Source organism: Pyricularia pennisetigena (assembly GCF_004337985.1).
Source record: "Pyricularia pennisetigena strain Br36 chromosome Unknown Pyricularia_pennisetigena_Br36_Scf_19, whole genome shotgun sequence".
Classification (NCBI taxonomy): Eukaryota; Fungi; Ascomycota; class Sordariomycetes; order Magnaporthales; family Pyriculariaceae; genus Pyricularia; species Pyricularia pennisetigena.
Window position 1 is genome coordinate 23,451 of NW_021940931.1, and position 18,642 is coordinate 42,092.

The 18,642-nt window shown below is 50.4% G+C and overlaps 7 protein-coding genes across 7 annotated transcripts; 3 read left to right on the plus strand and 4 right to left on the minus strand.

Moving 5' to 3' along the window:
• Positions 1–270: 270 nt before the first annotated feature.
• On the minus strand, positions 271–990 carry PpBr36_11375 (uncharacterized protein; the record flags this gene model as incomplete). Its single annotated transcript, XM_029898477.1, has 1 exon — positions 271–990. One exon carries the CDS (start codon positions 988–990, stop codon positions 271–273), a length of 720 nt encoding a protein of 239 aa, XP_029743271.1.
• A 745-nt stretch (positions 991–1,735) lies between these two features.
• Positions 1,736–2,244, plus strand: PpBr36_11376 (uncharacterized protein; the record flags this gene model as incomplete). Its single annotated transcript, XM_029898478.1, has 2 exons — positions 1,736–1,996; positions 2,101–2,244. Coding segments are annotated over 2 exons (405 nt in total), but the record flags the coding sequence as incomplete, so codon positions are not given.
• Positions 2,245–5,236: 2,992 nt separating this feature from the next.
• On the plus strand, positions 5,237–7,073 carry PpBr36_11377 (uncharacterized protein; the record flags this gene model as incomplete). Its single annotated transcript, XM_029898479.1, has 3 exons — positions 5,237–6,067; positions 6,141–6,827; positions 6,875–7,073. The coding sequence occupies exons 1-3, from the start codon at positions 5,316–5,318 to the stop codon at positions 7,071–7,073; spliced, it is 1,638 nt and encodes a 545-aa protein (XP_029743274.1). The 5' UTR covers positions 5,237–5,315.
• Positions 7,074–8,126: 1,053 nt separating this feature from the next.
• Positions 8,127–8,771, plus strand: PpBr36_11378 (uncharacterized protein; the record flags this gene model as incomplete). The annotated part of the gene is made up of 3 exons (XM_029898480.1): positions 8,127–8,144; positions 8,298–8,536; positions 8,618–8,771. The coding sequence occupies 3 exons, from the start codon at positions 8,127–8,129 to the stop codon at positions 8,769–8,771; spliced, it is 411 nt and encodes a 136-aa protein (XP_029743278.1).
• A 2,052-nt stretch (positions 8,772–10,823) lies between these two features.
• Positions 10,824–11,761, minus strand: PpBr36_11379 (uncharacterized protein; the record flags this gene model as incomplete). The annotated part of the gene is made up of 3 exons (XM_029898481.1): positions 10,824–11,053; positions 11,114–11,438; positions 11,633–11,761. The coding sequence occupies 3 exons, from the start codon at positions 11,759–11,761 to the stop codon at positions 10,824–10,826; spliced, it is 684 nt and encodes a 227-aa protein (XP_029743270.1).
• A 1,687-nt stretch (positions 11,762–13,448) lies between these two features.
• On the minus strand, positions 13,449–14,840 carry PpBr36_11380 (uncharacterized protein; the record flags this gene model as incomplete). Its single annotated transcript, XM_029898482.1, has 1 exon — positions 13,449–14,840. One exon carries the CDS (start codon positions 14,838–14,840, stop codon positions 13,449–13,451), a length of 1,392 nt encoding a protein of 463 aa, XP_029743269.1.
• A 384-nt stretch (positions 14,841–15,224) lies between these two features.
• Positions 15,225–15,512, minus strand: PpBr36_11381 (uncharacterized protein; the record flags this gene model as incomplete). Its single annotated transcript, XM_029898483.1, has 1 exon — positions 15,225–15,512. One exon carries the CDS (start codon positions 15,510–15,512, stop codon positions 15,225–15,227), a length of 288 nt encoding a protein of 95 aa, XP_029743268.1.
• Positions 15,513–18,642: the final 3,130 nt, after the last annotated feature.

An 18,642-nucleotide genomic window follows, 5' to 3' on the forward strand; every position in this document is an offset into this window, starting at 1 on the left:
AATGGAGAAGAGGCTAATGAACAGGAAGAGCTCGAAGATATGGACAAGCTAACAATAACGCTCGAACCGCCGCCATCCCCGGTTTTGTCGCGAGGATTTCGTCGTGATTTATTCCGACCACGTTTTGGGTTGAAGTGATTAATATCTCCGATCTTCAATCACATTCGACCGCGTTTCGTCCGTGCACGCGCGCCCTACCCCGCCAATCAGGGCGCGCACATCAATCACTTCGACTCGAAATGATTGTGGAGGGGCATACCAGTGATATCGTCACTCTGCCAGGGAAGAAAGAGGATATCGGCTTCGGCGCATCGGAACAGTCGTCATAGTGGTTCCCTGCCTCATCGGGATAGCCGCTCTGCCAATAACCCGCGGCCTGGTCCACTCCCGCCTGCAGAAGCGCCCGCAGGTGTGCCTTTGGAAAAAGGATCGGATCCCGTCGGGGCCGAGGTCGGCAGGACCGTAGCTCTGGACCTGGGACATGATGACCGGATCCGAAAGAATGTAGCCATCCCGGTAAGAGCCGCCCTGGAGGTCGCACAGGACGACTTGGCCGCCCGAGTTATGGTACGAGAAGTGGCTCAGGGCCTGCATCGCTTCGGCCCAAACGTCCCCGTCGTTGGGGGTCCAGCCGCTATTGCTATTGAACTTCTCAAAGTTTTGGATGAGAGGCTCGACCAAGGTTTTGTGGCGGCTATCCTCGTACTCCCAGATCGCGGGAGTATTTAGCAAGATGCGCTGGGTGATGATGCCCTCGTCGTGCCAATTGTTTATGATGCTCTGGGTGCGGCGTATCACATTCAGCTCCTCGTCGAAATAGTGATCCTCGAACACACGGCCCGTCTTAAACTCTTTTGCCACACAATCCTGGCCCGCCCTTGCGCCCTCTTTGTAAACGCCGCGCCAGACATATTTGAAGCTTCCCTCAGCAAAGAGGTTTTTGCGATAAATATCGGCACTGTTAGAGTCATTCGTCCTTGCATAAGCCATTCTCTCTATAGCCGGGGGAGCGAGGAGATGGTCAAAATAAAAGTAGGGTCGGCGGTGACGAAAAGCTGTCCGCTCTCCTAATCCAAAGTGAGCCGACGTAACAAGGGTGCGAATTGCAGGCTTAGAAGGGTTATATACGTTCAAGATAGCTAATAATCTTTTGGGGCCTCAAGAGATGCTTAAGGAGCCAGAATCGTCCGTAGAGATTCATGCCTCTAATAGGGTGTATATAGGCCCTTTGTAGCTGAACGCGGGGTCACGACCTCAGGGTCTGGGCCCCCTTACTGGTATGCCACAATCAACTGATTGATGCGCGCCCCTTGGTTGGTCGGGCGGGGCGCTTGCATGGAGGTAGTCGACTTGATTGAAGAATCAAAATGCACGGAGTGCGTTGTACTGTGACGACCGTTGGGTGTAACGGATCAAGAATACCCGGCGACACTGGCGACACTGCGGGGTCAAGGCCTCTTAAGTAAGCCAGGTGGGACGACACCAGGTTAACCTGACCCAAAGGAATCATCAGGAATCAAGTGATCAGATTGGATCACTAGGATCATGAAATGATCTGTCAGACTTTACAATAGCGGGGCATAAGCAGTGATTGGCTAGTTGATATAGAGATCCTTAACTTCTATTCTCCTACTCTCTAATAGCAAATTAAACGTGAAGATATTTATACGGTAGGAGTCCCTCATGGGAGTAAGCAATGCGTCAGGTGATTGGTTACCTAATCGGCTGACTAAAGACTGGCCCGGATCTGGCTCACATGATCCAACAGATCCAGGATCACCAGGCTCAGGAGGTGAGCCAGATGATCCAAGGGAGCTGCAGAGCAGCCTCACCAGTATACAGAGAATACACTCGTTACTGTGTAATTGTTTTCACTTCTGGACTGCTTGGCGGCAACGCTGTCGTCGTTTCCGGCGAGCACACCGAGACCCCCGCGCCGCTGTTGGCCGACGACACCCACCTCGGTGTCGGCCTGCCGGGGCCTGGACTCATGACGGTCGCTTTCAACACCTTAGCATGACCAAAACGGATATTATCAAAATAACGAATAGCCACTTCTATGGTGCCACCGCGGCCGACTATCATAACCAAGACCGCCAGCTCCAGGAGAAGCTCCTCATGCAAGCCTCCAACAACACCACTATAACAATTCACTCAGATAGGGAGCTCTCGCAGCAAGTCACGTCGCGGGCAGGTGCGCTGAAGGACCAAAGGAGTAACGAGATGTTAGTTTTCCAGCGGTGACGAAAGATAAAGAAAACTTGGGTCGAGAGATTGGATTCAGGAAGGCTTTATAAATTCCAGGTCCCCTCCAGCTCGTTGCAGAAACCCACGCGCCCCACCCGACCAAGGGAGCGCGCATCAATCACTTCGACTTGAAGTGATTGCGACCATACTACAGTCGGTGGAGTTGCGGAAGATGCTACGGAACATGTCACTTGACAACGGTGTTCGCCTGAACATCGGAGCCAGCGGGGATGTAGTCTTTGGGTTATTGAACTCACTCCATGGTACTCGGCCCATTAATTTTCGAGGACCGGCTCAATCGCAAAAAGCTCAGACAGGGGACATCATGCGGGAGCAAAGAAGCTTTTCTCGCATGGACCAATCGCCAGACACCTTGTCATCTTTCCTCGGGCAAAAGACAGGCGTGGTATATTGTACAAGAGGTAGAAATCGATGATAACGGACTTATGCAAGGAGTTATTCGCTACAAAACTTATTCAGTCGAATGGGAACTCATCGGGCAGTCCTACCGGATTTAGCGGCCGGTGTGTCCTTGCCAGGCTTCATAGATTCGAGCTCTGAGCCGCCCCAGGCCCTCAAATTGGATTGCGCTGTTGCTCCAAGTCACGAAAATGGAAGGCGTCCTGCATCACTGAGGAAATGTTATGGAAGGAATCCATTATCGCCGTAGCTAGGAGCAAACGCTTCATTTAGTTGCGTGGACTAGTTATGGCGGGAAATTTGCATGTTAAGGTGGTCGACATTCTGACTGATAACTCCGAACTTAACATGGCGATACCTGATCCAATCGCGTCCATTCAGCCTTCCAATTTATCAGAGACCAAGGCGGATTCGTTGTCCCACAACCTGATGAGCAGTTCTTACCTGGACTCATTGCAGGTCAAAATCCCATAAAGCTTCATGTTTCGTTTTCAACACGATTGTACTAGCTGTCAGGGATAATCGAGAGCCACTTGAAGAGGTCCATGCTAGTCAGCGATGTAGATTTTTGGAGCTGCCGATCCAAAACGGTCGAGGAAACAAGATGCTAAATTTGATGGAAAATCGAGGATGTGGTGGTTGTAGGCTATCGCGTGGGGATTACAGTGACATGGAAATGGTGCTTTTCGCGATTGGGAAATCGTTATCGCTTATCAATTCAGATGATAGTACTATTAAAGGGAGGTAGGGGCGCCATGGCGCTTTAATTTCGTCTGTGCATCGGTCGATTCGTTATTTTGCGCGCTCCAGAACAACGCATTCTTTGAGCAGATCGTTCCGTGCCCATTTGTCACCTTCCAACCCAAAGTAATTAATTCTACCAGCTTTTGCACCCGGTTGAAAAGTAGAGCTGGCTCCTTTCTGAGTGCAGGATCTTTGGTTAGTGCGTTCAGCCGAAGACCAACCCTGCCGCTGATGCAATAAAATACACTGGATGGCTTATTGGCCGGCAGCCCTCTCCTGAAATTGTGGGCCTAGTGGGTGGGATGACAATAGCCAGTCATTTCGCACAGGCCATTCTACATTGAAACCCCGATTCCTCATTTCCAACGTAGAACCTCACATTCCTATCCGCGCTACGCAAAACTTAGGAAAAGGAAGCATGGCGCACCCTCAAAAAAGGCGAAGGACGATTTCGCAACAGAGTTTGCTGTTGCTATACATAACGTTTCGCATGCATGGCGATAGTAGATATTAATACATACACCCTCTTTTTCAAGCGTTTGACATGTAATACCAACAAAGCCTGAATAAAAGGGCGATGACAATGCAGAGAGGAAACTTTGGGAAGCAAGCCATGGCTAATTATCAACAAAAAAATACAAGCTGCAATGCAGCCAAATGATCACGAACGGCGCCGGAGGCGCGTAGGCGGAGGCGCGTAGGCAGCTGTGCGACCAAACAAGGAATTTATTTCGTATCAGAGCCCTCTCATCTCTCATGTCGAACAACAGACCAGACCATTCATCTGATTTTGCTATCAACTATCAACATGGTGTCGCGGNNAAAAGGCCCAAATCGTCACGATGCGACGTAAACCCGAAATTTGCCGCCCATGACCCCCAACTCGAATTGCTCCAAACACGAAAATGCAAGCTAAGCCTACGGGGAAAAGCTCTTTGATTCTTGAGGATAATAGATATGCATGGTTGATAATGTTGAATGCGACAAAATTGATTCGATTTTCATCTTGGATGTTCCCAAGTCTTTCTGGGGATGTTAATGTGTGATTTCCAAATGCTGAGAAAATTGACGTGTGATTCCCAACTCCGTCAAAACGCCGGCGCTATCGTAGCAAAATACTCTGCCCTTGTAAATGCACAAAAGTGCAGCTCTTGCACCCGTCACTTCATTCAAGTCTTGTAATCTTTTTCTCGATACCATGTCGTCGTGTGCAAAAAGCTCTTTGAAGTCTTTGCGCTTCGGTTCGAGGACGCGTTTTAAACATTTTCAGTTGTAATTTGCGGACGATCGGGGAATCGTGAATTATGTGGAATGGAATTTGGCTTTAGCAATATCCCTTGAGAGTAAGCAAGTGAGAGACTTAGAGACAAAGGTTCAATATAAATAGGCACTGGAGGTGCCGAAAGCGCTCTCACCGAAAGCCAGAATCCAGGTTTTGGGTTAATCGTGGGTGCTCATCCCGAAACCTGGTGCTGGCGGATGGACGCCACGAGGGTGGCCAGATTCTGGGCGACTTGTGCCAAGATTGGGTCCATTCGAATGAAGCCTTTTCCCTTTGACCGTTTTATTTGATGACGGCTTACCAAAAGGTCGAAATCCTGGCTTTGGTGCTGTGTTATTGTGTGATGTCACCCTCTTCTCATCTGGATGGTGCTGAAAAGTAACAAGATCTTTGGTGGTTCCACATTCCTATACCAGGCTGGTAATTTGGCCTCGTTAGCCAACTTGGTGTGTGGAGCGACACGCTACAAACCTACTTGGATGGCCCATACTACTCGGGTAAACCTCGGGCTAGCGACTAGTGCCCTTTGGCTAACCAACAACCATGGCGCAAATCAAAACAAAGCATTGTTTACCATCAATCTGCCACAAAGCATTGTTTGCCGTCAATCCTACGATGTACCATGCATGACCGCATTTCTCACTGGATCGACAGACTGCCAGTGACGGCTGAAAAAGACGTCAAGCGCAAGCGTTGCGAGTACCCGCAAACTCGATCAAGCGATCTGCCGACGCCGCCCGCAACCCAAACCTGCCGTTTTACTGGCGATGTGCCGCCTAGTCCAATTATAAACACACCACCGACGAAGCGACAGCGAAATTTTCCGAGTCACCAAGCCGAAGTTGAGGAGGTCGAACAGACACCCCGTCCTACCGTCGCCGCTCTCCGCGGCAATGTCTCCCTCAGTTACTCTACATCATCGAAGGCAACGAGCAAGCGCAGCAGTAGCCCTCGCAAAAGGCAGGCAGAATTGGAGGTGGAGCCCGAAGAAGCTATTCAGGTGCGGTCACTGGCTAACGGCAGACTACCGGATGAGCTGTTCTCGCTTGTGTCTGAGCTCGAAAAAGCTGCAAGCGGTGATACACCAGTGCTGCACGCGTCACTCAAGCAGGAGCTAAAATACGCGGAAGAGAAGGCAAAGGAGAGGCGTGCGTTGGGGTATCGCATACCTGACTCCGCATTTACGAGGGGAGAAGAAGATACGACGGGAGATTTGATCACCGACGTCCCCGCCTCTAGAGTCTGCGAGGTGCTTCTCGCCGCTTTACGCTGTCAAGAACGCAAACATGACGAAAATGGGTGGAATCAGGCTGTACATTACCGGCTGCTACGCCTGGCGCTTCCAGCAGATGGATTTGTCGACTTCGAGCCGTGGTATGACCGTTTCTCGTATTGTTCGCCCAACTCAACTTTGTTGCTGACATTTTGCGCCGCCAATACTGCCTAGCACAACCGCAAGAATTACTCCCGACATCCTCCCGAGGTCTTCTTCATCGGGAAAAAAGGTCGATTACTGTTTTATAGTCAACGGCGCGTCTGTTTTCGATCAGCCAGCCATGGAGGCGGCCAACAGGACTGGCGCATGGAAGACACCGGCACAAATTATTGAGACACTGCGTCGCAGGACGCCCGGAACATCCATCAATCATACCGACTTTGGCCCGCTGAACAAATGGCCCATCGCCATCAGCGCCGAAGCGAAGAGACCCGGCGAGTCGGGCGAGAAGGCCGAGCTGCAGGTGGGGGTCTGGCAGGCCGCACAGTGGAGGTTGCTCGAATGGCAGCGGCAGGAGCAACAGAATAAACTACAAATTCCACGGCATTCACAACGATCGCTGGCCGCTATGGACATGGAAGACGAGATAGGTGAAGGGGAGGCGGGGGTCCGCGTCCTGAGCCAAGACATTGCTGCCGTTACCGCACCTAGCCAGATCTCAATACCTCCTTCGGTTACACCTGATTTAGCTTTTCTCCCGGCACTTATTATCGTCGGCCATGATTGGAAGTTCGCAGCCACAACGCGGGAGGATTGCGATGGCGGCCGGACAGTACTGTGGACAGAATCTACGATTGGTAGCACCAGCAACCTGCTTGGCATCTACCGGATTATCTGGTGTGTCCGCCGGCTGGCAAGGTATGTCAAGGAGAGACATTGGCCTTGGTACGCTGAGCACGTCCTAGGCCTGTGTCTGAATGCGGAGAAAGACCAAACATGACAGAAATGGCAAGTGATGACGAGAGATTAACTTATGTGGAGTTTTGCTGTGCCAAGAATAATGGCGACAAGGCAGCCCCCAAATACCCTCCTTGTTGGAGGTCTGTGGCTGTATTGAAAGTCCTTGAGAGATCCTCTGTGCAAAGCGCCTCCACATCGCCTTGAATGACGCCTAGTTCCCGGCATGTTTTTTTTGGGAAACGATGGGCAGTACGAACCACTACAGGCATGCACGGGCTCAAGCATGCTGAACCCCTGTTTTAAAGTCAGTTACTCTGCTCCGTATTCCCATGCTCAAAGTACATATATTGATCACCTTGCGTTCGAATATAGCCTGAGAAGTTATGGAAAAACATATGCTAGTCAATTCCCAGACTCATCTAATTCCAGCCCATCCTTCCGAGAGGAAAATCAAGATGGCCACCTGGATTTGTGAGGAATTGGGCCACGTTTTTGAGGAGAAACAGGATAAATGAGCGGCATGCTGGGGCGTCATATTTGGGATTGAAGCCTTCCTTTCATTGCAGGCCGGCCACCACGATCCACGCTGCTGAAACTCGACCAGGTGACATAGCGATTTTGGCAAAGTGATGCCAAATTCCCTATACGGACAAAGTAACCGAAATGAGAAGGAAGCGAAATGATGGTGGAATAATCCAGAGTGTCAGGATTGTGGTGCAAGTGGCACCGGGCGGGTTGTCACAATTGTTAGAATCGCAACCTCGGACGTCTTGTCCGTATGCTGAAATTGAACTGCTGCGATGTCGATGGCGGGGAACGCTGGTAATTTGAACCAGAGCCTCGGGATTGTGATAAACTCAGTGATGACAAATCGTATGGTGATGACGGAAAAAAATTGTCGTGATGGGCCAGGAAGGAAAAACTCGGCGGCACAATTCAGGTTGGTCATTTAGTCCGGACGTTGCGAAGCTTGGCACCTATGGGACTGGCATGGGGAAGTGGGGTTGTATGGCGAAACGAAGGACATGGGGAATCAAAGTGGATTAAAACGTTAGACGTTGTACAGCACCATGGGGCACGCTGTGTGACCAACACACTTTAAAACCAGTTGTTTGACGCAGCCGTGTAACCAGATGGTTTTTGCAAGTATGGCATGTACTTTTGTGTAAATTAACACAGCAAACATAAAAGATTATGTATAATAAATGTTTATTTCGGTACCCAATCTACGTTGTGCATTGAGCGCATTGTTCCATAATGCGGAGAAAATGCAAGGTTCGTGGCTGCCTCAGGGAAAGCATAGTATAACACTGAAAACAATACTCGAATCTCCTACTGTGACCAAAGTTTTTATCGATGTACGCAACTATTCGGATGCCCTACATGCCGAGCACTTTAACAAATAGATGATAACTGTCGAGTTTATAGGCGCAGTCTGGTCAGGCTGGGTATGTGAATGCCGTCACACACGAAGCGCTGAGCAGCTCGGCCGACCGCTCAGAAAGGCGGCTGATCCGCAAATCCGAGTCATCTACCAGCATCGGAAGGCCTTGCTTTGGCTTCGCTTCGCTGCTCAATTGGACTGATTACTCCACTTCTGGAGCGTTAGTGACACAATTTGGGGGCCTGGAATACATGTGTTGCACACAACCGCCACGTTCTAAAAGGTTAGTTAAGAACGAGTTTACCAACCCGATCGTCCTCGTCAGCCTTTTTCCTTAATTAACAACCTTTGCATGTTTTCTCAGAACAACAACTAGCTCAGCAAACGCCACATTTGCGAACACAGAAGTCCAGATACGATACCGCGTTGCAAGGCGAGAGGAAATTGAACAGTCCCTCGTTCCGGTAGTAGTAAGACTGTCCCAGCCGAAAGCGCGAAACATGCTCTTCTCCCACTGAGAATTGCTCCAAATTTCACAACCACGAATTCATCCGCCCAATCACAGTTCCAGCTGATACAGCCATGGCTCCTCCTACGACCTGGACCAGTCCAAACACAGTCGCTGCCCCATAACCTCCCATCGCTGCACTCTGACAAGTGACGAAGAGCGAAGGCGCAACCACGCTGCCTAAACCACTTTGCGCAGCAGCCACAATACTACCTATGGACCAAAAAAAGACTTTCGTCAACCGAGATTCGGGGTTTCCCACTTACTCTGTTTATCCCCATCTCGAAAGGTCTTGCCCCAATACCCAAACTCACCTGCAATAGGTCTCGACGCGCTGAAGCCAACCGCGCCCAGCGCTGGGAGCGTAAATACAGCCGGTGCAGCAACCATAGCGATTCCTGATATCCCCAAGATTACCGCAGCTGCTTTGCCGTAGTTTGTGGGAATGTCTTGAGCTGTCTGAGTTGCGGCATCGGGAATGTTTTCGCCGACTTTCTCGGCGAGAAATTTAGCACCATCGACTGCCTCACTTGACAGCTTGACGGCTTGGCCTACCGGTCTTGGAATGAGTTTGGCAGCTTTTTCGGCTATTTCCATCAAGATGTCGCATGCGATGTTCATGGCGGCCTTCGAGGCTTTGGCTGTGGGCTTGAGGGTCAGTTGAGCAAGCGTGGTGGTGTTCTGGAAAAAGTGCATCTGAAGTCGTTTTCCCAAAGGGTAGGCTTCCACATGACGTCCCGTACTGAGCGCTTTGCGATCGGGCCTAAAATTTAGCTTGTCACACTGGCGTGCATAATACATGCAAGTGGCCCATCGGCAAGTGAGCCTTGATGGGCAACATTCCAAACCGCCCCAACACGGAAGATTTTCTTTTTGACATGCTAGATGACCAAATTGACACACGGTTGACGACCGGTAAAAGCCCAAAAGCTCTATAATGGGAGAGGCCGGTCTACTTGTAACCTATATTTCTTCGCCATCACATATTTCAACCAATCCCATCCCTATAGCGAAACCTATTTTATATTCGACTCCGTTGTTCTATATAATTTTGGTATCTCATCATCGGCGTAATCCCAACTTTTCGGTTTCTCAAACGTATACAAATCGGATAAAAGGGGCGTTGCACTTGAAAAATTAAGAGGGGATGGACGGCTTTCCGGCTCCATTTTGTACAATTCAAGCCAAGCCCAACGCTGTAATTTTGGACCCACATAGCTGTCCCATTTACAGTTGGCAGTCCAGTATTCATAGCGTAAAACGGGCGACTCGAGCTTGTCCGCCCTAATTGTTAAAAAGGTACCCCTTATGCCTAGATTCTGAATGGTCTGCCTATTTGGGAACGGTGGCCGGGTCTCGCTTGGGAAAGTCCCCGGTTGACGTAGGTTCTGGTTGGAAATACGAAATTGAGCATGGTTAATTACGAAATCTGGTTTCGATGGCTGTTGAACGGTGTCGATCTGCGATGGGATTACCAATGCACGGTTGTCACCAACGCGCCGAAGATTGTCGATTTTGGCAACGTTAGGAGTATCGGCCCATACCATATCCCGAGTTGTCCAGCCTTGATAAGAAAGCTCCCTCAAAGTTGAGCCGAATTGATCGTCCATAGGTCTCAGTGGGTAAAATTGATGGATGATTGATGAGGGTTCGTCGGGGAAACATTGAGTATGCTTTGTGATTCTAACCATTTCCTCTACATATCCATTGACGACAAACGTTTGAGATGTTGCGTGACTTTGCCTCACAGTTAAGAACACCAAGCCAACGTAGTTCGGCAAATGCTCCATTAAACATGTGAAAACTCGCTTGTGGTTCTGTTACATTGATACAAAAGCAATTCGCCGGGTAAAATTCAACACCTCTTACTGCTTGTGAACTCCGAACACCATCTTCATCAGCCCGATCTCCGCAGAAAATACTCTGCTGGGTTGACCTCTGTTACCTGGCTTTCCCGTCAATTTGGTGAATTCTAACGTTTCTGGCCTCCATCTTCGAGTTGCCGCACAACGCTAGCGCTTGGATGTTTGTGGGAGAAAAGGCCATAGACTGCCGTTTCAAACTAATGTCCAATGAGCTTCCCACCAAGCATCATCTCTTTGACCCGGTTTTGAACGTTGCTGAATCGTATATATCCGCAAGACTCGCTTTCGAGGTGGCTGATGAGGGATGCCAGAGTTTTGAATTCGCTGCGGCAGGTTACTTTCGGGCAGTGATAATATGATTGTTGATCTACGAAATTCCACGTCCATGCCGTTAGACCGAAACTGTCGCCGCGCCCACAGGAAGGGGCTGTAAAGGAACAACGGTAAAAGCGAGGCAAGACGGCGCAGGGTCAGACAGCCAACTTACGGACGGGAGACTTCAAATGCTGATCCAGGCTTTGTATCTTTTGGAAAACGCGGTGGCATAGATAACACTCGTAGCCAGATCCATTCCAGGTGTGAACCGTAGCCTCGTATTCCACCTCACCAGTCCAACCGATTAATTTCTTAGAAATGACGCCCTGCGGATCACGGCTGCGGACAAGGCGGTAAAGGGCGTCGCGCGAGAGGTTCTGCGTGTTGGGGCACGTGCCAGACTCGAGATGGTTGACTATGCCGGTTGCGGTAGTATATGCCTTCATGCACAGAGGGCACTGGACCGACGAGCCACGGTGGATTTTGGAGTTCAAGTGCTGGTCACGAAAGTCGCGTTAGACACATCGCCACAGTTTTCAGCTGGGCCTGAGGGAGACAAGTAATTATGGAAAAGTGACTGGTATAGGTAGCCTGGTTCGGGATCAGTGCTTGCCTGGCGCGCATTATTAGGATTTGCGAATTCGCGGTCGCAGTCGACACAACACGAATGCTCATTCGCTTCGTGGCTAACCCGGTCCTGCGCGCTGTTGAACATGTCGTAGCACCGGCGGCATTCTGTATGGTTGGTACTTTTGCGGTGCTGCTTGAGGGCCCGCCTGCCCGAAGGGAAAGGTTTGCCGCACTCCCAACATGTTGACATTACGAAGCGGGGTGGATAAATCGTAGATAGCAATGGTAACGATAAATCAGGTCTCTTGTGCCATGGGGTTCGGAGTATCTACGTTGCTGGCGATTCACATAGTTCTGAGTGTAATTGCCTGCATGAGAGACTTGGACAAGAGATGAACTGGGCCCCTTGCAAAACGGCAAGTCATACAAGAGGCCCTTCATTTCGTGGGATGGAGCAAGAGCGCAGCCCGATTCCTAGGCTTGGGCAACAAATGGCGGGGTCCACATCACACGATGTCAATTGGGCTTTTTGGGGGCCGGGCGAGTAATAACGCCAGTGTTACATCGCAGATTTCTGCTAGCCCATTGCACGTCCACTCGTGCATCAATCAAATTGGACAGATAGGCTGCCGCCCGAAGATGGCTTACGTGGGAAAAGAGGGGTAGCTGCCTTTGTGTGCTGGCGACCCGCTTGGCTTATCGGCCATACCTATCAACATCGCGCTGAAAAGCCCGGCCCATGTTTCCCCGCCCCAAGTCTACAACCGTTGTAGAAAGTTATACAAGTCTCAAGGGCAATATGGCAGGCTGATGGCAGGGCAACACAGGAACGCACGAAGCCGAAAACGTGATCTTTCTCGGCTCACATTTTCAAAATTATGCCAGGATTAATACCAACCGTCTTGTTAGATCTGCTCCAGGGTTAGGGTAAGTCCAATTCAGGTGCAGGGCTCGGAAAGGCAACCCGATAAAATAGTGGCTAAGATGTTTGCACTGGTCCTTGAGCAAGTGCATTCCGATTTACCCACATGCTAACAAGTCAATTTCATTGGGAGTTAGAAGGCTTGGTTGGTGAGCTTATCAACGAAATTAAATATCTCAAGACACTGCCATCGTGCGACATTTCTCTGGCGCCGTTGGGAATTCTTCATTTGCATTGCAGCCTGCGCCGCTTCGGTTGATTCACAAAAAGGCTTGGAAATGACGATGAAATAATCGTACTGCCTTGTTAATCACCGGAAGAAAGTCAACTTGCCATCGCTCGTGCACAAAGCGAAAGATAACAAAGAAATTACTGCAGACAATCGTGAGGTCTAGCCCAAACCATAAGCTTCTGTGTTCCATTATTGCTGAGTATCCCGAAAAAATATAGAAATTGACCATAAATTTGCCAAGAAATCGCTTGTGATAAACAAAAGCCCAATTTCGATTTCACATATATCTTTTGAGTAGAGTGGATCGCCCAAAGATCGAGCTTCGGCCGGCCTAATAACCTCAGACACAAACGCTGGCTCCCTACTCCAGTAAAGTGAAGCAAACGCACAAGAAAGCTCATTCCATATGACAGACGATAAACCCCTATGGACGTGGTAGGCTGGCACAAACTGGCGCCCAACCTCTGGTCACCTCAGTTGGTCCACAATGGAACATCCATCCACGATCCAGCTGCTAAAACACAAACGCTGCAGACAGAAGTGCTTGGCCGTTTTTCCAAAGAGGGCGACTTGAAAAAAGATCCTTTCACGACTTGCTCTGTTAAGAAGCTAAAATAAAGTGGGACACAGCGGTTTCTGTGGAGGGGCGGAAAAGGCCTGCATCGGGGTGCAGAGCACGTCTCCAGGCACAGACGGCATCACAGTCCGGCTGCTCAAAGCATGCTGGACATTCCTCAGCGAGCAGATCCGCAAACTCTACCACTCCAACCGTTTGTGGCATACTCAGGTAGGCGCGCTAGATTCCCACCTGATGTACTTCGATAACTGTATCCTTGAAAGCTTTGAATCTTGTTTCAGCCTTTCTAAACGTTCCAAGGCGCTCCCATTGGTCATAAGGAAGAAAGTGGTGTATGATTGACCATCCACTGCCAGTAACAGCTTCCGAGTGAACCTCTCAATGTCAATGACCACGCTGTTTGCTAGACGAAGATAGCTCTTTGACAGGATGAGTTTCTCCATTCCTTGCTTCGTTGTCGCACAGACTTTGCTGATAGCCTTGACAATATTTTCGAGGCGGGAGACGAGAAACAGGAAATCTTTCTTTGCGTCAAGCAAAAAAGCCACGTTTTTGACCAAGGTGAGAGATTGTTGTAGCTCGGGCATAGTTTGGTCCAAGGAGTCGTATGGTGATTTATAGCTGAGGGACCGCCGACGTTTCCAGATGAGATCACCGTTATGCTTTAACGTGGTCAAGTCGATATGTTCCGTGAATTGGGCAAGGAAGATTAGGAGCTCAAGGTCTGCGGGGTCCCTAGCCTGTAGGGATAAGAGGCTAACAGCCATAGGAAGCTGGAAATCTCTGCTGACCGGGGCGAGAAGGTCCGACAGTTGTTTGCCTTGCGACGAGTGAAATTTGGCGTATTCCCTGTCCCACTGCTGACGCTTCCTCCTCACCCATTGGGACCATTGAGTAGGATCCTCTAACAATTCCGGGTGTAGTTCAAAAATACCGCGGCGGGCCAGTTCTGCAGCACAGACAACTGAGGATTTGCCTTCAATGCAAAGCGCCCCCTGCGAAAGGAACTCGCCAAAGTAGTAACCCATTTGACGCATGCCCCACAGAGTTTTGAGGCTCTTCTGGTAGCCGTCCTTGTACGATATGGCATCCTCTTTGAGCGATTTGGTATACCTATCAATGAGGTAGGCGTCCCGGACGAATACCAACTCGGAAAATTGGGTTGTACTTATAATGACGATATGGACCTGCTCAAGCGATAGGTTGCGGTAATGTTGCAATAAGATGACGAGCTTCAGCGCGAATAAAAATGAGCTTGTCCATGAGACGAAGTTTGAGTGCCCAAGGCTCTTCGGCAGCCACCAGAGATGTCGGTTGAGAGCATCGGCCACTTCTGCAGCTGGTCGAGAGTTCATACTTGTTTGACTGCCGAGCTTCGTGTCGAGTTGAGCGGCATCCTGTGAGAGTATCCAGTTCCCAGATAACATGCCAGAAGAACCAGGATAGCAAACTCGGAACAGAAACGCAGGCACGTCGGGAGAAACTTGTTCCCGATTGGCGTGGAAAGGGCCCCAGAAAAAGGGGAGCTGTCTTTGCGTTTCAGTGTTATCCTGGATATTCAAGGCGGCGAATGACCCCGAAATCTCGTCAAAGGCCATTTTCCCGGTCATTAGGAAATTTGGTACAATATCGTGATGGCGTCTTATCAGTGAGTGACTGCGAGTTTGCCCGTCTGCTCGCTTTTTCTCGAGCAGGAAGACCTAGATCGAGCAATTTGCGGACAAGGTCAGTGTGATTGGACATCAATGGTCACAGCGAGATGCCACATCGAACAAGTTAAACAAACTCCCTAGCCAGCATGACAGATACTCATCCTCCCTGCAACTCTACGGACCCACACACAAAAGTTTCTAACTTGAACATTCTAAGCAGTCGAACTAATCTAAGTGGCTGCTTCCCCGCAGCTGGATGAAACGCTAACAACCCATTTCGATACTGTGTTAAGAGCGAGCAATGTGTACTGTCCTTTTGCCTTGTAATCCTCAATAAAACTCGCTCCCGTGAAGCCGGGCGGTGGTCAGCGCATCCCGCAGCCTCCAGAGGTCGAGTGGTTGCTTCCCATGCACCTGGCAGAGACGTAGACGGTCGAGCGGTTCGCCGCCTTCTGACTCGATCCCGCCCGTCCCTCCTGCGGTGGCCGAGGCTGCTGCCGCTGCAAGCGAGGCCGCCGAGGTTGCGACAACCTCCCTCTCCCAGGTCCGGGACGTGGCAAGCGGACTATCCTTGCGATTGTATACGACGACTCGACTATTCCTTACTACTTTATCCATGACAGCATCGTCAAGCCTGGCGGGGTAGGAATATAAACGTGTGCCAGCGGTGGAGGGCGCTTCGGAAGCGAACTTTCAGCAGATGGCGTCACAGACCGAGTTCCACCACAGTTGTTTTCTTGTTACGCTTGGGCAGCGGAGCTTTCGTTCCTTGTATTCGGGCTTTCTACCCTACCTGTTTGGTGGCTGACACCCGGACCATGAAAAAGAAAGTTAAGTCTTCGCTGCCCATCCGATCAACCAGTCGAGGGAGCTTTCACCCTACTCAAACGGTGCCGCAATTAATTTACTTCGGCAGTACACCCTGTTCAACGTATCTTTTTTCCACACGCAAATGTGTGTGGCCGTCAGGTCCAGCGGGTGGCAACAAGTCGGACAATACCGTCCGGACTCGAGAGTCCTAAATTTGGGGGCAGCAAGAAGCTGCCATACTTGGTACCCTTGAGCCTTGTGTGACATAATACGTGGTAGTAAAGTTGATTATCCTCCGTTTCACTCATGCAGGCGGTCCCATTCAGCATGGGGCAAGACGGAATTCTGGGTGGCTGAAAAAACCGCATTATCAATCGCCCACAATTCAATCTACTGCACTCTTTCTCGGCCATATAGTTATTAGTGTACAAGTGCACAGGCTACCATGCCCGCCGACGCCACTACCACCACTGCCACGTCTTGGAGAATGTGCGCATGGCTTCTTGAGGGTGGCCTGGTCGATTGCATAATCTCTTGTCGTTCGATGATTAACCTCTAGTTAATTAATTTCGCCATGCATCACCATGTGACACTGAACCCCGCATTTTGCCGCCCCAAAGATAGTGTGCCACGGTAATGGAGGGCCTCCTGCATCGTGATGGACGCCCTGACGGACTATCAAATCATGGTGGCAGTTCTGCGAAAGTGCAAGGTTCTTTGGCAGGCAGTAACCACCGCCGTAGAACATTCCAAATGCAAGAGCCCTCCATCAGCGAGGCGGGGGGCAAGCGCGCAACCCGGTTGGCTGGCCTTGCAGAATCAAATGGAGTAGTGGTTTCGACTGGGGAATAGTAAGCGGATTGAGCGGTCGACCGAGACCCCACTTCGGCACCGCAAATTATTTGCTTGGCACAAACGGGTGATTCAGGTCGTATCAACCCTCGTTCCGAAAGATTGTTGGTTTGTAACCTAAATTGGCAGCATGGGTATTACAGGAGCACGTCAGAGGCTATCAAGTATTCCGTCACTATCACAGATTCCCATTGTACAGATTTGAGGTTCGTGCAGGGGTTTTCAGAGTGAAAATGCACTGTTGTTCTGTTACTGTATTGGCAGCCCAGTCTGACTGGCGATAGAGTGTGTAAACAATTGACCCTAACCCCGAACCAATACAGACTGTCGGCAGGGCAGTGAGTCCTATTACGACCATGCGGGTCAAGGTCTTCGAACCCAAGTGAAGGGATAGTTCGACTTGCATTTTAGAAGAGGTAGTCATTTGGACTGTTGAGATGAAAGAGACGTCAAAATCTTCAGGCGAAAACATAGGTGTGTTGGGCACTGGGTATTCCCTGCTCTGATTGAAGATCGGGCACGATAATATAGTTGCACATAAAAAGTGAACGAGACAGCTACCCCTCACGGGGTGGTCTATAAAATGTGGTATGATCATACCCAGAATCTTCTGTCCATCATTCATTACCGCCTGCTATATACACGAGACACGAGACACACCAACTAGACACACTGACTTTACCAATACATTCCAACCATGTCCTTACTTGCTAAGATCTCTTTCTCGAGCCTGAATGCAATGAATCTACCCGTTGATGCTCGCATAACTGAGTTCAGTCACCTCGCCTCATACAACTGGATCGAGCGTCCGACGCCGACCATTGCCGTTCCGGGCAGTCTCGCTGAATGGTCACCGCCCACCGGTCCTACCCGACTGGAAAAGGACACGGGCTACTTCTATACGGCGCAGAACCTGGCCCGCCATCCTGAAAGCCCGCTTGAGCCTTTATTTCGCGCCGGCTCCTCACCGATCCCTCGGTTGACCTCCGCTCAATTGATGTCGTAACTGACCGAAACAACATTCGAAAGCTGCTGTCGTTTGTCCAACCCAGGATCGGGAAGAACGGGGCTGAGGATTTCGTGATCAACATTGAGATTGTTGGCAAGACGGCTCTTGTCTCCCGCGAAGAGAAGGAGGCCAGGCGATACATCGCACCGAACGAGTTCCGGGGCCACGGCCACGAGTTTGAGGAGGCATACACCACGAGCAAGGTACAGGGCAGTACTGGACATTACAGGATCGCTTCATACTTGTTTGGCGATCTCAAATTTCTCGTCAGATACGAGGTGGATGGTTACGTTTCCCCTGTTGGAGGGGCAGATACAAGTAGCATCCTTGCTCACAAGCTATCCTCCTTGCAACTTTCAAAGGCACCGCCGGAGCCATTGTCAGCATCGTATGAACAGCCAGGGTCGAAACTGAGGGTGGTAGTGGAGGGAAAAACGATCCTATCAGAACAATGCTTAGAGATTAAGACCCGAGTCTCCCACAAACCCCTACATATTCAAGATATCATGCCGCAACTTTGGGCATCGCAAACAAAGAAGCTTGTGCGAGCTTACCACACCGGTGGCCTCTTTCAGTCCCCAATCGTTGAGGATGTAACTGACGAGATAAAGAAATGGGAGGAAGATAGCGAAAGCACTTTGAAGAAACTAATGGCAGTGGTTTCCAAGATCCTTGATGTTGCCAAACGATCTGGTGGTCCTGTTCAGGTCAGATACAGCGCAGCAGAGGGCCAACTGTATTTGTACAACAATGACTCTATGAACATGCTGCCGGACGATATTTACGTCAAGCATCCTCCACCATTCATGGGTCAGACCCACCTTTGTTAGCGATTCACACCCAAACACACCAATAAGCTTAACAGCTGAAGAATTTTCGCCCTCCGGGCGCCGGTCGTCATGGCCTCACCAGAGGTCTCAAACCGCCGCGCGCGCCCGCAAAGCACGCCGCAGGCTTTGCCGCAGGGCCAGGCCGAGTCGGAACACGTATCTCTCGACACGCGCACCGCTAACGCGCCTGAGCCGGCCGGCCGCGGAAGGTACTCCAGCCTCCCGGCCCTGGCCATCAAAACACTGC